An 18,769-nucleotide genomic window follows, 5' to 3' on the forward strand; every position below is an offset into this window, starting at 1 on the left:
AAGAAAATATAAAATGATATAGTTCTGAGGCTTGGTGAAAGAGTTAAAACCATACTTTATATATTCTTCGCATATATTTTTTGGTGAAAGAGTACTCTATATATTCTTTGCATATATTCTTTGGTGAAAGAGTTCTGAGGCTCGGTGAAAGAGTTAAAAACATACTTTATATATTCTTCACATATATTCTTCGGTGAAAGAGTTTTGAGGCTGGGTGAAATAGTTAAAAACATACTCTATATATTCTTCACATATATTCTTCGGTGAAAGAGTTCTGAGGCTCGGTGAAAGAGTTAAACACCTACTTTATATATTCTTCGCATATATTCTTCAGTGAAAGAGTTCTGAGGCTCGGTGAAAGAGTTAAAAATACACTCTATATAGTCTTCGCATATATTCTTGAGTGAAAGAGTTAAAAACATACTCTATATATTCTTCAGTGAAAGAGTACTCTATATATTCTTCGCTGAAAGAGTTCTAAGGCTCGGTGAAAGAGTTAAACACGTACTTTATATATTCTTCGGTGAAAGAGTTAAAAACATACTCTATATATTCTTCACATGTATTCTTCAGTGAAAGAGTTCTGAGGCTCGGTGAAAGAGTTAAACATGTACTCTATATATACTTCGGTGAAAGAGTTTTGAGGCTCGGTGAAAAAGTTAAACGCGTACTTTATATATTCTTCGCATACATTCTTCGGTGAAATAGTTTTGAGGCTCGGTGAAAGAGTTAAAAACGTACTCTATATATTCTTCGCATACATTCTTCGGTCTACGGGCTGGGGTGGGCACGAGCGATCTGCAATCAGGTTTGCTGATATTAGGTGCACACATTCTTTATCTTTTTCTTTTTCTAATACATATTTGCTCATATAATTTCAAGTATGAATATTTCACCATAGTTACCAAAGATTACCAAGGGTAGACCTAGCACAGTTACTCTACAAGGCCTTTATGAGTATATAGAGTCTTTAGAGAAACGTAGAGAAGAAAGAGAAGCCAAGCTACAAAAAGAGTTAGAAGCCATGCTGGAAAATAAATTTGCATCTCTTGAAGACACAATCCAAAAACAAATAGAAACTAAAATAGAACTACTGGAGAATAAAATGGAGGCAATGGAGACTAGATTGCAGGTTATAGAAAAACAAAACCAAGATACTAACCAACCATCCCAGCAAGGAGATGCTGATACTTTAGAGAGTCTTAAAATGAAAGACATGATTAAAGAACTAGAAGAAAAAGTTAATAGCTGCCTCACCCTAAATAATGTGGTAGATAAGTTAGATACCAAACCAATTAAAGATGAAATGAAAAAATTAATAGAATTAGACCATGAACATAACAAAAGGGCCTTGAACCTTATAATCTTCAGTTTAAAAGAGGAAATAGATGAGGATACTTTAGCCTTAGCCCAGACAAAATTACATAATAGATTACAAATTGAAACAATGTGTCTCATAGAAGCAACAAGGTTGGGGAAATTAACCAAGAATAAAGGAAGACTAATCCGCATAAAGGTGAGCTCCACTGATCATAAGTACTACATGCTTAGTAAAAACTCAAGTCTATAAGGAACGAGAATATTCATAAATGAAGATCTCATTCCAGAAGATCAAGCAAAATTAAGAAAGGAGGTTCAAAAGGTAAAAGAAGCTAGAAAGGAAGGAAAATGACAATAATCAGAAATAGAAAAGCCTTTATTTGAGATAGAAACCAAAAATATAGTAATCAATATCAATTAAACATGCTCCGGATCCTTTCTTGGAACTGTCGGGGCTTCCCATGGAACAAAGGCCCCAAGCTAAGTTGGATTTCAAATGATGTTGATATTATTTTGCTTGTTGAAACTTGGGAGCACGAAGAATCTAAGGTCCCTGACATATATGGCTTTATGCTATGGTCTACTTGGAACAAGCGATCCTCGCGTAGAGGCATTGGGGGAATAGCTTGTTACATTAAGAAGAACATCTCCCCCCATGCTAGGATTTATAAAAACGACCCTCACAACCAATAAAGTTGGATAGAGATCAGAGACATTAATAATAAAAAGTCCTACATGGCAATATGTTAATATCCCCCCATCAATTCTAACTTCTATAAGAAGAAGAATCTAGATAAAACTAACCCTTACAATGGTTTAGAGAATGATATTTCTAGCCTAAGGAATGACGGTAATATCCTTTTAATAGGTGACTTTAATGCTCGAACTTCAAACAACCAAGCTATTATTCTAAGCAATCATTCCAACCCTAATCCTCTTCGGTTAAACGAAGACCCTACTCTGGTTAGTAGGTACATAAGGAGCTCTGAAGACCTCAGGGAAAATTTGTTTGGTTCGGAGCTAGTAAAGCTTTGTAGTGCTCAGGATCTCATAATTTGCAACAGTCTAAAGAAGTGGCCCAATTCCAACAAGATGACCTGCATCCATGGACTTGGTAGCAGCGTTGTAGACTACGTTATTTCCGATCTCCCATTATACAACAAAATAATAAATTTTGACATCTTAAACGACCACGAACTTGACTCTGATCATAGGCCTTTACTTATAACTCTCAATTTTGTCATGCATAGAGTTCCCACAGAAAATAATACTTACAGCCAAAAGAACTTAATATTTGATAGAAATAAAAATGATCTCTTTCTAAATGAATTAAAAACTAATTTGCTTCCTTTATCTAGTATAGACAACATAGAAGACCTCTATCATAATTTTGCTACAACCCTCTCATATTCTATTAAACAGTTCTCAATTGATGTTTCAAATAATAAAAGAAATAGCAAAACCAATCCATGGTATGACAAAGATTGTACAAGTGTGAGGAGAGCAATTAAGGAAGTTGTTGATGAATCTCTTAAAATGGACAAGATAAAAATATATAAAGCCCTAACTAAAAGGAAAAAGAGGCAGTACATTCTTCAAAGATAGGAGAATCTCTTACACCTCTCTAAGGTAGCTCCTAAGAAATTTTGGAGGGAGATTTTGACTAGGAAGACTAAAGATAATAATAGAATTGCTCTTCACGATTGGAATTCCTATCTTAAAAAGCTTCATGAATCTCCAAATGTCATGGATAATTTGAAAACCCTGCTCACAACGAAAGAAGTTTTCTCTTTAGAAGACATTAAGTTTGGGTTTAATCGCCTCGCTGATGGGAAAGCTAAGGACATTGAAGGTTACCAGGTGGAAATATTAAAAATTGGAGGTCCTGTCCTCATCCCCCACATCCACAAGCTTTCCAATCAAGCAGTCAAGCAAGGGTTCCCTAAACCTTGGACTGAGAGCCTCATTATCCCTATTTTTAGAAGTGGGGATACAAATAACCCCTCTATTTATCAGACAATTATGATCAGCCCTCTCTTAGCCAAGTTATATGGTAGTATTTTGGAAAAGAAGTTAAGCATATGACTTGAAAGTGAAGGTAAGCGCGCTAAAGGCCAAGCAGGTTTCAGAAGGCATCACTCAATAGTAGACCACCTCGTTACGCTTAGGATCATTGCGGAGGAATGTCGTAATGATAAATCCAATTTATTTTGTTGCTTTGTGGACTTTAGAAAGGCTTTCGATACAGTTCCTAGATACAACCTTTGGAATAGATTAGAAGAGCTAAAGGTTCCTCTCGAGTTGAGAGCTGCTGCTATAAGGTTATACGAGAATGTAATTGCCAAGCTAAAGAGCAATGAGGGGTGGTCGAAAGATATTAAGTGTAACATCGGAGTTAAACAAGGTTTCCCCCTCTCCCCTACCCTATTTGGCATTTACATCGATAATCTCGAAGGCTATTTAGAGGAAGCAGGATGTGATGGCACGATCTTAGCTGGGATAGTCATCATCCTTCTTCTCTATGCTGATGATATTGTTCTTTTGGCAAGGTGCCCATCTGATCTTGATAAGCAACTCAGGCTTCTTAAGGATTTTTGCTCTACCATGGGTATGACTATTAACATTGACAAAACAAAAGTTATGATTATCAAATCCAAGAAGGACACTTACGCTAATTTTATGTATGACAATAATAACTTGGAGGAAGTGTATTCTTACAAGTACCTAGGAATTGATATTCATCACAAGCTCAAACGGAACCATAGCATTGAGAAAAGGATTAATGGGGGGTGGAAAGCTTATTTTGGTCTTGAAAATAATTGTAAAACAACAAACCTTGTAATGTGGGATAAAAAGAAGTTCCTCTTTGAAACTTCAGTCACTCCTGGTATCTTAGATGGCTGTGAGGTTTGGGGTTGCAACATCTCCAGAGAATCATGGAGAAAGATTGAGCAAATACAGAAGCGTTTTATAACTTATAACCTGAAAATTAAAAGTAATAGACCCTATCCTATTCTCCTTATAGAAGCAGATATTTCCCCTATTGAGAGCCTAGCTATGATTAGGTTTCTGTTGTACAAGCACAAACTCAATAACATAGACGATCATAGACTTCCTAAGCTAGCTTTAAATTCCAGCCAAAACCACCTAAGGCTCAATCGGGGGTGGCATAAAGACACAAGGTCCTGGTTAAACTATTGGGAGATAAACGAGAATGATGCATTGCAAAACATAAATAACATTAAAGATATTGTTACATCAAAGTTCAAAGAAAAAATGTGGTGTGAGAAAGATTTAGCGGCTAAAAGAAAATTAAGTTATTATAAGAAGGTCATCAACCCCACCCTAGAAGATCAAAAGTATCTCTCTATTTTAGCTAGCTCAAAGAAGAAAATTAATATAGAAAATATTAGAACGAATTCTCATGAGCTCCATAGTGAAACAGGTCATTGGGCAGTTCCTAAAACGCCATGGATGGAAAGGATCTGCCATATATGTGAGAATAGGAACATCGAGGATGAAAACCACTTCCTCGTAGAGTGCCCCGCGTACAACCACATTAGATCTCAGTTTCACAATCTTTGTTACAATACTGGCCTTCCTAGCCTTTTACAATGTCAAAATTATAGTGAGCTCGGGAGGCTTCTCTCTAAGCTTTTTGAGCATAGGAATAAAATATTAAATCAAAATAAATAATTTGTTTCTTTAGGTCCGATAGACCAATGTTTGGTCTTAGCGGACGTTAACCACCATCATCATCATCAACAAAACATAAATGAGGAAAAAATGCAAGGGGAAAAAGGGAGAGGGTAAGAATTAAACTAAATAAAAACAAAAAATGATCATACAAGATGTATTGGAATAAGAAATCAAAGACAGAAAAGAAATTAATAATGAGAGATTGACCATGGTCAATTATAGTCTATCATGGTAAACTATAGTCAAGCATGGACAATCATGGTCAACCATTATCTACCATGTTTTATAAATTCAATCATGGTCAACCATTGTCTACCATGTTTTATAAAGTCAATCATGGTCAACCATGGTTCAATGTCATTGTGCTACAAATATTGTCTCAATATGAGAACCAACCATGGTCATCCATGGTCCAATGTCGCATTGTGACAAAGATTTTCCTTATTTGAAAATCACTCATGCTCAAGCTAGTCAACCATGGTCTGACATCACATTGTGATAAGGATTGTCTCAACATCAAAATCAAGCATGGTAGACCATGTTTATTTTAGTGTTTATAATATTTATCTTAGGGTTTATATACCATGGCTTTATAATATTAGTCCCTTCAGTTTAATATTATTCTAGCAAGGTCAACCATGTTTTATAAAATCAATTGTGGTCAACCATGGTTAATTAGGGCCAACCAGAGACCAACACCACATTGTGACAAAGATTGTCTCAATATGAAAAGCATGGTCAACCATGGTGAGGCATGGTCAGCCATGGTTGATCATTGTCAACCATGTTTTACAGAATGAAACATGGTCAACCATGGTCAATCTTGGTCAAACATGATTGAATGTCGCATTGTGACAAATATTCTTTCGATATGAAAATCAATCATGGCCATCTATGATCAACCATGGTCCAACATTGCATTGTGACAAATATTGTCTTCATATGTAAATCAACCATAGTCTCGAATGTCACATTGTGACAAAAATTGTTTCCATATGAAAATCATGGACAATCATGGTCAACCATGTTTATTTTAGCATTTATAATATCGATCCCTTGGGTTTATTATTCATTTGGATTTATAATATCAATCATGGTTAATCATGGTCAATCATAGCCACATATGGTCAACCATGGTCAAATCTTGCATTGTGATAAAAATTGTCTCCATATGAAAATCATGGGCAATCATGTTCAACCACGGTCGAACATCGCATTGCAACAAGGCTTGTCTCGATATGAAAATCAACCATGGTAAACCATGGTCTAACGTTGCATTGTGAAAAATATTGTCTCGATATGAAAATCAACCATGTTCAACTGTGATCTAACGTCACATTGTGACAAAGACTGTCTCGATATGAAAATCAACCATGGTCTAACGTCACATTGTGACAAAGATTATCTCGATATGTAAATCAATCATGGTCTAACGTCACACTGTGATAAGAATTGTCTCAATATGAAAATAAACCATGGTCAACCATATGCTTATAATATTTATCTTAGGGTTTATATACCTCGGGTTTATAATATTCATTCCTTGGGTTTAATATTATCCCCTTGGGGTCATAATCCCTTGGTGTTTTAGTATTAATTCAATGTGTTTATAATATTAATCTCTTGGGTTTATAATATTAATCCCTTGAGTTTATTATTCCTTTGGGTTTTTAATATCAACCATGGTCAATCATAGTGAGTCATGGTCAACCATGGTCGAATATTGCATTATGACAAAAATTGTCTCCATCTGAAAATGACGGACAATCATGGCCAATCATGGTCAACCATGTTTTATAGAATGAAACATAGCCAACCATGGTCAAATATCGCATTGTGACAAAGATTGTTTCAATATGAAAATCAATCATGGTCAGCCATGGCGAACCATGGCCGACATTGCATTGTGACAAAGGTTGGCTCAATATGTAAATCAATCATGGTGTCAAATGTCACATTGTGACAAAAATTTTCTCGATATGAAAATATACTAGGGTTTCCATCATCTAATGTCGCATTATGATAGATATTGTCTAGATATGAAAATCAACCTTGGTTAACCATTGTCCAACATCGCATTGTGACAAAGATTGCCTCGATATGTAAATAAATCATGGTGAACCATGATCTAATGTCGCATTCTGATAAGAATTGTCTCAATATGAAAATCAACCATGGTCAACCCATGTGTTCATAATATTTATTTTAGGTTTTATATGCCTTGGGTTTTTAATATTTGTCCATTGGGTTTAATATTATTCCTTTTGATTCATAATCCCTTTGGCTTTTAGCATTAATCCCTTCGGTTTATAATATTGATCCCCTGGGTTTATAATATTAACCATGCTTAACCATGATCAATCATAGCCAACAATGGTCAACCATGGTCAACCATGGGCGGATGTCACATTGTGACAAAAATTGTTTCCATATGAAACTCATGGACAATCATGGTCAACCATGGTCGAACATCGCATTGTGATAGATATTGTCTCGATATGAAAATCAACCATGGTCAACCATAGTCAACCATGGTTGAACGTCGCATTGTCTCAAAGATGGTCTTGATATGAAAATAAACCATGGTCCAACGTCGCATTGTGACAAAGATTGTCTTGATATGTAAATAAACCATGGTCAACCATGGTCCAATGTCACATTGTGATAAGGATTGCCTCAATATGAAAATCAACCATGTTCAAGCATGCTTATTTTAGTGTTTATAATGTTTATCTTAGGGTTTATATACATTGGGTTTATAATTTTTGTCCCTTGGGTTTATTATTCCCTTTGGTTTTTAATATTAATCAAGGTCAAGCATGGTCAACCATAGCCAACCATGGTTAACCATGGTCGAATGTCACATTGTGACAAAGATTGTCTTAATATGGAAATCAACTGTGGTCAACCATGGTCCAACGTCGTGTTGTAACAAATATTGTCTCAATATGAAAATCAATGATGGTCAATATGGAAATTAACCATGCTTAACCATGTTTATATTAGTGTTTATAATATTTATATTAGGTTTATATACCTCGAGTTTATAATATTTGTATTATAAACCCAATGGGTTAACAATAAATGCAAGGGGTTAACAATAAAACCCTAAGGGATTATAAACCCAAGGGATAATAAGCCCAAGGGATTATTACTAAAAACCCTAAGGTTTATATTCCCTTGGGTTTCTAATATTAATCCCTTGGGTTTATAATATCAATCCCTTGGGTATATTAATCTAAGGGTTCATATTAATAGGGGTATAGTATTATTCGTAGGTTTATAATATTAATCCCTTAGTTTCAATATAAGTCATGGTCAACCAAGGGTTTATATACATTGGATTTATAAATATGGTTGACCATGGTTGAAAATGGTTTATTTTCATTTTGGTACAATCGTTGTCACAATGTTGGATGATGGTTGATCATGGCCAACCATGTTTATTCAAGGGTATTTAATATATTAGGGCTTATATACCTTGGATTTATCATATTAATTATGCTGGTTTAATTTTATTCCATTGGGTTTATAATCCATTGGGTTTTATATTAAAAAGTCAATGGTATAATATTCCCATGGTATAATATTATTTATAGGGTTTGTAATTAATATTAATCCCTAGGGTTTAATATTATTTCCTAGGGTTTATAATTCCTTGGCGTTTTAGTATTAAACCTAAGGGATTATAAACCCAAAGGAATTAATATTATAAACCCAAGGTATATAAACCATAAGATAAATATTATAAACCCTTGAATGAAGATGGTTGATCATGGCCAACCATGGTCCAACGTTGCAGTCTGAAAAGGATTGTCTCAAAATGAAAATCAACCATTGTCAACCATGAACAACCACGTTTATTTTGTCGTTTATAATATTTTTCTTAGGGTTTATGTACCTTAGGTTTATAATATTAATCCCTAGGGTTTAATATTAGGTTTAATATTATTTTGTTGGGTTAACAATTCCTTGGGATTTTGGTATTAATATGTTGGGTTTATTATCCAGTGGGTTAATATTATTGTCTTTGGTTCATAATCTCTTGGGGTTTTAGCTTTAAACCCTAGGAATATGAACCCTTACATTAGTAAACTGAAGGGATTGATACTATAAACCCAAGGGTTAATACTAGAACCCCAAGGTATTATAATAATAATAATATTAGTATAATAATACTAATATTAATTTTTTTATTTTTTTTGTAAGCTCGGTAGGACTACATATTCTTCATGTCCAACTTCTCACCCTCATCGGGGGGATAACACAAGATTTGAACCCAAGACTTCTGGTTCGGTGAGAGTTCATTTCCATAGCCATTGCCAATTGAGCTATCCCAAGTGGACCAAAGAGACTAATATTATTAAACCCAAGGGAATAGTATGTATATTGAACCTAAGGGATTAATATTATAAACCTATGAATAATATTATACCCTAGGAATATGAACACTTAGATTAATATACCCAAGGGATTGATATTATAAACCCAAGGGAATAATAAACCCAAAATATTAATACTATAAACCCAAGTGAATATAAACCCTATGGTTTTTTAGTAATAATCCCTTGGTTAAATATTATTCCTTTGGGTTTATAATCCCTTAGGGTTTTATTATTAACCCATTGGATTTATTATTCTCTTAAGCTTATAATATCAATCCCTAGAGTTTATTAACCTAAGGGTTCATATTCCTAAAGTTCATATTTATATTAAATAATTTCAAATTAAATAATAATAAATAATAATAGTAATTATAATTTTTTTTTTTTTTTTGTAGGCTAAGGTGGTGCTCATTCTATTACTTCGAACAAAAAGATATTACAGTAGTTCAAGAAACAGTAAATGCCTGCCCTCAAGGGGAAACCAGGACATAATGCCATCTGTAATACTTAATGGCAGCCCAAAAAAAGTAAGTCCAAAGTCTAATGGAGTTTGCTAAATACACGATGCAATCCTGCATCTTGCCCCAACTATTACAAAAGCTACTGTCATAATGAATATACATTCTCCTATTTTTAACAGAAACAGAGCCAAAACTACAAAAATTGTAACTAGTTTTAAACATATCTTGCATTAGTCATGGTCCCTTGCAGGTTGCTGCAGCGCCTCCTCCGCTTGAACCGGCTGGTCCCTGTTTAGCATATTCTGGATGGTGTGCAGTTTCTCCTCCATCCTCATCATAGTTTCTTCTTGATGAAGCATAGCCACTCTCAGAAAACTTAGTTCCAGGCGGATGTCCGGGCTTCCTTTAGATAAGTTCACCATCTCCTTCGCCACTTGAAGCAGCGCTTTGGCCATGATTCCCTTCATCACCCAGTATAGATGAAGGGACTGTTTGTAGAGAGACATGCGGCCTCTGGTATGACCCGGGTCGTGCAACAGAAAAGTCCAGTCTTCAATTTCCTCATCCGACTGGTCTTGAGTGGCTTCATCCTCAAACTTCTGCATAACCTTACGAACCGCTTGGCTTGAGTAACGACGGAAGGCCTGTTCGGCTTTGCGCACCCTGTCCGTCACCGTCTCTTTCATCTTTCTGCTTCTTTCCGAACCCTGCTTGGAGGTTTCCCCAGCTTCCTTTCCCTGACTCTTACGGCCACGGGTTCTCTTGCTGGCTCTGTCCTCCTCTTTGCCGTCATCCTGACCGCGTTTCCTCAGCCCATACCGTCTAAACGTCATTTCCTCGGCGCCCGCAGGGGTTTCAATCTCCGGTTCCGTTTCTTCCTCAGCCAGGTTTTCATGCTGGCGACCATTTTCCATCATCCTATCCGGGATAAGGCCTTCATCCGAATCGTCCTGAACCTCCCCGACAGAGAAGGAAGGCTCTGCCGGCCTTAGACTCTTGCCCTTTCTGTCTTTGGTTTCCACCCCACTGCCCTGATTCCCCCTCGCCTGACGTTGTCTCTGCCTGGTCTCCATGATTCCCAGAAAATCGTCCCTCTTTCGTCTCAGATCTCCCTAACTGTTCTCAGCAGTCTGATGATTCTCAATGTATTCCGCCCCTCTTGCCAAAGTGGAGACCTCTCGTAATTCTTTCACCATCACCCCATTTTGATTATAAAGAGGTTCATTTGACGCGGGGACGCACAGGCTACCGGTTAACAAATACCGCCAGTCACTTCCCGGTAAGCCACTACTCCTTGCCGTCTCGTCATTATTTGTTTCACCTGGTGTGAAATCTGAACAACCGTTTCCACCTCCAGTCATCGAGCACGCTGTAATAACCTCGCGTTGGGTGAACTGATGCCCAACCGTTTCACCTGCCACCGTAGTCCTGTCACCTTGGGCTAGATCCGTCGTCCTGCTATCTGGCATGAGGATTTCGATGAAACCTGATTTTGTCATCATCACTCCTCTGACTCTCCACGAATCCTTATTAATCCGATCCGCTGTTCCGTGCATTATCCTCCGTGGCATGGTCATGATCCTTCTTGATGAGTTCGGCCAGCTCCTTCCACTCCTGATTATTTTCAATGGGCCTCCACTGACAATCAATTGAACTACCGCGACCATTGCAGCCTCGATTCGCCAACCAGTCTGCAGCCTGATTCCCTTTGCGCCTCACATGATTAATGATGCTGTAATCAATGCGTTTAATCAAGCTGGCTATTTCCTGGACGATGCCTGCGGTCCTCCAACTCTTGGTTACCTTCTCCCATCCCTGTCCGTCGTTGAGCCTCCTTATTATTTCCACTGCCAACTGTGAATCCCCTGTAATTTCAAGTTTGGAGTAGCCATTCCGAATGGCGATTTGCAGGCCTTGGTGCAGGGCCCAAAACTCAGCTTCATTATTAGTCATTTGTCCCCCCCATTCCGCGTAGATCCATCTAACTTGGTGGTTACTGTCTCTAAAGATCCCTCCAAATCCAGCATCTCCCGGGTTGCCCTTCGAGGCCCCGTCAAAATTAAGCTTCATAAATTGATCCCTCGGGTATGAGAATTTCTCTGGGCTCTGGATTCTCATATCATTGCTGACCGCGTCTTTGTAATGGACCATCTCCAGTTTTAAATTGAGTTTGTTCAGAATGTCTTGGTCTGCTGGAGTCGTCTTCCAGTCATCCGTTTCCCATTTTTCAACAAGGATGGTTTCTCTTGTATACTCCACCACCTGAGTCCAAACAACTTCTGGAGGTTTAGCCCCATTTTGGAATATCCTCCGGTTCCGTTCTTTCCACACCGTCCAGAGAATGAAAGTAGATATCAGGTTCCAGGCCCTCTGGACAACCCGGCACTGAAACGATTCCTTATTCCATTGAAGGATTGTGTCCTTAAATTCTCTTATGTTAAATCCAGGTTTGTTGAACAATTGTTTGGTCGATATCCATAGTCGTTCAGTATATGGACACCGGATCAGCAGATGATCTCTGTCCTCCTCGTCCTTGTTGCATAGATAGCATTGTGAAGGTCCAAAGAACCCCTTCTTGCGAATGCGATCCCATGTCAAGATTTTATTCTTTATGGCCAGCCAGACAAAAATAGACACCTTAGGCCACCATTTGGACTCCCATATGGTCTTCCAATCCATATTTTCGTCTTCTCTGTTCTGAGACCCTATTAGAAAATAGGCCTCCTTGGTAGAGAAGGTCCCCTTCATTGAGTTTCCCCACCGGAGAATATCTTGCCCCTGTCGAACTCTGAGTTTTCTTGAACCCATTTCTTTTCGGTAGGCATCTGGAGTATCAGGGGGCAAACCTTGATCCCATCTTGTCGGTTCCTCCCAGACTCTCCAGTCTTCCAGGGTATCATTCTCAATCCAGTAATCCTTAACTTTCTGTCTATTCCTTGCAGTTTTGTCCCAGTAATTATAATTATTTTAATTATAATGATAATAATAATATTTTTATTTCAATAATATTTTTTTAATAAATATAAATGGTGTATTTATTAATGATGAATACAAATTAAACTTTCGACTCATATACACTACATTAATACTTTTAATGTAATTATACTTATATATCTAAATTAATCCACTTTTAAATTTATATAAATAATCTACCATCTCATTTTTCTAAAAGTTTCATCTATACACTTGAATAAGGAAGCCTTTTCTCTTAGTTTACCAAAATCTTCCTTTTCTAATCTGCATTGTTTTCGTTGTTTTTTCTTTGGTTTATTTACTCTGTTTTTCAGTACAAACAAGAGATAATGTCTGCGTCGATGTGGTGTGCAACAACTTTTCAACATTTTGATATTTGCTTGAGGAAACGTGCTTCTTACGGCTTAACTGAAACTTCTCATATTTTGAATATTTCTACGTTCCCGATAGTCATATACATCGTATTAGCAAGGTCTACCGATATTTATGCTTCGAATAGTGTTATCCACGTGTGTGGATGAGAACGCCGGAGGCCCGAAAATACCATTCTAGCATTCATATCTATGAATTGAAGGGTGTATTCGTTTTAGTGTATATATTCACTCGTGAGTCGTGACTCCACCAAGTCGTTACATTCACGGAAACTGCTGCTGTCAAGCTCAAAGAATCACCATAAAAAAATCACACTAAAAACAACTCCACTAACAATGTTCTTCCTGCTAAAAAAAATTCCGAATCCGTCCGCAGTGTGATGGCATCTCTTACGGCATATGTATCTGACAAGCCCCCGAGATACATATACTTGAATTATATATATCTAATTATATCCACTTTTTACTGCATATAATAAATCTCTTTTTTTTTAAAAGTTTCATCTATAGACTTGAATAAGGAAGCCTTTTCTCATGGTTTACCAAAATCTTATTTCTTTGTTTCTAATCTGCACTCTTTTCGCTGTTTAGTCTTTGGTTTATTTACTTTCTTTTTACATGACAAACAGCTTATGATGTCTACACATGTGGCGTGCAGCTACTTTTCAACATTTTGATATTCGATTGATGAAACGTGATTCTTACGTCCTAACTTAGACTTTTCATATTTTGAATATTTGGACGTATTAGCAAAGTCTACCGATATTTATACTTCGAATACTGTTATCCACATGTAGGTGGATGAGAAAGCCGCAGGCCAGGAAATACCATTCTACCATTCATATTGACTGGCGATTCCATGATCACCAAGTCGTTACATTCACGGAAACTGCTGTTCCCGACCTCAAAGTCTTCGCCTTGATGTTAATTTTCCAAAAGAATGATCAAAGTCTTCGTGCTAAGAATTTTTCAAAGTCTTCGTGCTAAAAATTTCCGAATCCGTCCCGCCGTGTGAGCCCCCCGAAATGCATATACTTGGACGGGGAAGGTAAATTATTTGATGTTTTGCTAAAAAGTAATTTAAAGTCTGAACTTGATTCCTTCAATTTAAGAGACGTTCTTGAATTATTTAAGAATTACTATCATCTAAGAATACCTAGCTCACTCTGTTGCAGTTCGTGATCATTTTTGTCTTCCGAACACGTATTCGATGCCTATCATCTCGTTTTCTGTTCATGGAATCATCTGTTCATCTCAACGCCTTCTTCATTCACTGCCTCAATACCTCTTCTTCCTTATCGCTACTCTCGGCTGTGCCTCTCTAATCCCCTGCTCCTTGAGCTTGGACGCGCAATATCAGTATTGTCAAAATAATAGTAAATGCGGGACTGCGCATATACGTTATCCTTTCGGTGTAGGAAACCGTGGATGCGGCGACCCTAGCTTCCAGATCAACTGTGTGCATTACTCTAGTTTTGTTATCCCGATTCGTGGCCGGAATTACACAATACTAATGTTTCTCCCTCCTCAATTAGTTATTACCAGAGGTCAGAATTGTCAATTCTTGAATGATAGCAAAAATAGTCGGATACAGTCTTCAGAATTTGTAGGCACGAGCTTCACATTTAAGACTACAGTGAACCTTACCCTATACGTGTACAAATGTAAGGAACAGGATCACCTACCTCTCCCGAAATGTAATGCTAGTAGTAGTGTCTATTACTCGTACGAGAAGAAGAATTCGACTTCGGCGTGTTCTATGGAACAAGTACCAGTTAATGTGGCACTAATACAACCAGTTGCAGTTGGACTCCAATATGAAACGTGTACGTCATGTGATGGGAGTTATGGAATATGCGGTTACAACACTTCGGTTTCAACTGCGCCTCACTCGTTCGTTTGCTATTGCAACGATGGACCCAGTACTGACAAATGCCCTGGCCATGGTATGCTTTATCTTAAATTTCCGCAAAACCACTTACAACCGCTAGTTTATTTAAAGTATTATGAATTGAAGGTGTTATAGGGCTCATCTTCATTCCCGTCATTTTAAAGATTTCAACATTAATATCAATAGATGTACATCTGAACTGGAAGCAATCTTATTAGATGCAGATATGAATCCTTCCAGTAATGGTCCTCGAAACAAAGCCATTAAAATAATAGGTAAATTTATTATTTCTTCCTCTTCTGTTTCTCCGCTTTATCGCTACCGAGAATTGGTTTCTGTTATTCTCTTGGGCATTTGCCGATAATCGCATTGATAGATCAATATCTTCATTCCACCGCAGGTTGCTTCATTGGATTAGCTGCGCTTAATTTCCACTCTTAAAACTATGATTTCTTCAAATTGAAAATCACTCTTAAGTTTTATCTTGTTAATTTCTACTATTCTCATGGGGTCAAATTCATACCAATCTCTCCATTCTACTGCAGGTTGCATCTTTGGTGGAGTTGGGCTGATAGCAATAGTATCGCTGTTCTTAACGTCTTATGCCAAGAAGAGAAGCCATCCTCCTGATAGCTCTACTACAAAGGTTGAGAAATTCCTACAGGATTATGCATATGAAGCGCCGATGCCAACCAGATATTCACTCTTAGACCTTAAGAAGATCACGAACAATTTTGCAGAAAAGTTGGGAGAAGGAGGTTATGGGGTAGTGTACAAGGGAAAGCTTTGGAACGGCGCTTTAATGGCTGTTAAGCTTCTTGATAGTCATAGGCACAGCCAAACAGAATTCATGAATGAAGTCACCACAATTGGACGGGTCCATCACATCAATTTGGTTCGCTTGTTGGGATACTGCTTCGAAAGCTGTACAAGCGCACTGGTCTATGAATACATGGTTAATGGATCTCTAGAGAAGTTTATATTTGCCAAAAGAGAGAATGGGGAAATTTTAAGGTGGGAGCAATTGTATTCAATTGCTTTGGGTGTGGCTCGTGGAATTGCTTATTTACATCACGATTGCGAAAAACGCATCATACACTTCGACATCAAACCTCAAAATATATTGCTCGATGCCGACTTCACCCCTAAAGTTGCTGATTTTGGTCTAGCAAAACTGTGTGGGAAGGGAGAAGATCATATTTCGATCACGGTGCCCAGAGGGACGCCCGGATATGTTGCGCCAGAGGTGTGGTCGAGAGATATGGGTCCTGTTACTGATAAATCAGATGTCTATAGTTTCGGCATGTTGTTGCTAGAGATTGTTTGCGGCAGAAAGAATATCGATGTCCAGGTAAACCGGTCCAGTCAGTTATACTTCCCCGAGTGGGCCTTCAAGCTGATTGAGAGCGGCGAGTTGGGGATGAGATTGAGAGGTGGGGAAATAGAAGCTGCAGATGAGGAGAAGGCGAGGAGACTTGCAAAAGTTGGATTGTGGTGCATTCAGTACAACTCCAGAGATCGTCCTTGTATGACGAGGGTTGTCCAAATGTTAGTCGAAGGAAATGGAGAGGACGTTCTTAATCCTCCGTTACCCTTCAATTCCTCGGCTACGCCTGAAAATCCTATGCTCTCTTCCAGTGTAAATTCTTCTTCAGTTGAATTTATATCGTAGCTTTCCATATTTGATCGTCTTTTGCAAACCAGTCTTCGCACTGTTGCGAAATCGATCCCCGGAAAACCATGGAGAAAGCTAATGACCTCCAACAATGTGCAGTGGCAGTCCCCAAGCCATGATTTGTTTCCTGAGAACATGCAGTGAGTATGTTCGCTTCCTGAAAGCCTGTAGAGCAAGCTATTTCAAAGTCTTCGCATTGTTGCGAAATCGATCCTCTCACTCCATGCCATACTTTGTGAGAATGATTCGGTGACAATTATAGGGAAAGTTGAATACGCAGTGACAGCCCCAGAGGTTTGATTTGTTTCCTGAGAACATGCAGTGAGTATGCTCGCTTCCTGAAAACATGCAGTGAGTATGGTCGCTTCCCAAAAAGATGCAGTGAGTATATACACCTCAGACCGTGCATATTGTAATATTGTCTACAATCGCCTGAATACAATAATCGTTTTCTAACTTTTTGTTTACAATCGCCTGAATAGAATAATCGTTTTTATAATTTGTTTGTTTGTTCTTCATCGAAGACTTGGCACACTTATATTGTTGGAATTTGAATGTCATGTGGCCACATAAATGGTTAGTTGCACAGATGTGTAGCAAAGGAATTTACGTCCATATTCCCCAATGGGGTCAGGAATAAATCCATCGTAGGGTTGGGGTTGAGACAAACTGTATTGTACGAGTTGTTTAAGCTCAAAACCGAATGTCATATTTCCATCGCATATTAATTTGGAGCCCGCATATCATTAAAGAAACGAAACTTTGGTGGCTTTCAAATGTACCTGATTTTTTTTATGGAGTATCTCTTAGAAAATAGGAAAGAGTACAATGTACACGCATAACATTATTCCACATATTTATACATTAAGCTTAACTTAAGATAGATTGAATATCTCAACTAAATTATTTTGCTGAGAAAATGCAAAATATATCTCAACCACCTATTTAAATGGAATCTAGTTTAAATGGAATCTAAAAGCTCTGGTAGATTTAACAAACTTCTGAACAAAACAAATATGAGTTAATTATCTTTATTTTATGAAAATAAAATTTATGAAAAAATAATTTACCATAAAAATTATAAATATATTATTAAATATATAATTAAAATAATATGAATAATATAATAATTAAATTACTCATTATATCTATATAATGATTGGATGTCTAGAATAATAATAATTTTGATTTGAAAAAGTGTATCAAATAGAATAAATTGTAATTATATTGTATATTTTTTAAAGAAATTTTATATATTTTAAAAAATCATGTATTTTATATAGATTTCCTTTGTATATTAAAAGAAGTTATTCATTACCTTGATGGGGTAGAGGACCTCGACCTGTGTGAATGATAGACAACGACTACGAGGGAGGTGATCACCTCGACTTGTGTGAATGATAGACAGTGAGTATAAGGGAGGTGATTTGGATAGCTCGCAAGTGTGGCTCATAACCTTTGAGAAGGCCACAACAAGTTTTAAAGAGTGTTGGTATGTCTGGTTGTTTTTCTTTTTCTTTTAGGTTATTGGAGATATGGAGGGTGGTGTAAACATCGTGGAGTATGTATAGGTTACTAACTTGTGCATGATCACTCTCTCAAAAAACTTACTATGGGTAGTTACTATTGGTGCTGGGGTTCTCAATGTTCCTCTAATAGTGGAATTTGTCATTTCATTTAGGACCCTCGTGATAAGGCACCCGAAGCCTCTCTTGGTCGTTGGCTATCAAAACTGAGTGGAGTTGAAGTGCTCCTTTTGCCTGTGGTGATAGTTCTAGAAATGCTTTGAAGGTTGCTAGTAAGGTTTCTTATTGGTTCCCCTACTTGTACTTGTTTCCTTCTGGCCCTTTCTGTGGTGGTGTGTTTCAATTGCTCTTTATATATTTGTTTTGTAGTGAATTCTGTTCGGCATGTGCATAACAAGCCAAGACAATTTTGGCTCTGGGTTTCTGGTGGCTGGAGTTTCTTTGGGGTTTGCAGAAGTGCAAGGGTCC

At 37.4% G+C, this 18,769-nt stretch overlaps 1 protein-coding gene across 3 annotated transcripts; it reads left to right on the top strand.

Annotated features, from left to right (window-relative positions):
• The first annotated feature begins 14,245 nt into the window (after nt 1-14,245).
• Nucleotides 14,246-17,328, top strand: LOC149175725 (putative receptor-like protein kinase At5g20050). Of its 3 annotated transcripts, none has more exons than XM_089422946.1 (3): nt 14,246-15,155; nt 15,319-15,375; nt 15,646-17,328. In XM_089422946.1, exons 1-3 carry the CDS (start codon nt 14,420-14,422, stop codon nt 16,770-16,772), a joined length of 1,920 nt encoding a protein of 639 aa, XP_089279072.1. In that variant the 5' UTR covers nt 14,246-14,419; the 3' UTR covers nt 16,773-17,328. The 3 variants fall into 3 exon arrangements, with proteins under 3 accessions (XP_089279072.1, XP_089279073.1, XP_089279074.1); XM_089422947.1 differs by having other exon boundaries at nt 15,325-15,375; XM_089422948.1 differs by lacking the exon at nt 15,319-15,375 and having other exon boundaries at nt 14,247-15,155.
• Nucleotides 17,329-18,769: the final 1,441 nt, after the last annotated feature.

The sequence above is a fragment of the Pinus tabuliformis genome, chromosome 4_1, assembly GCF_031772625.1.
Source record: "Pinus tabuliformis cultivar Carrire ecotype Pingquan chromosome 4_1, CPIR1, whole genome shotgun sequence".
NCBI lineage: Eukaryota > Viridiplantae > Streptophyta > Pinopsida > Pinales > Pinaceae > Pinus > Pinus tabuliformis.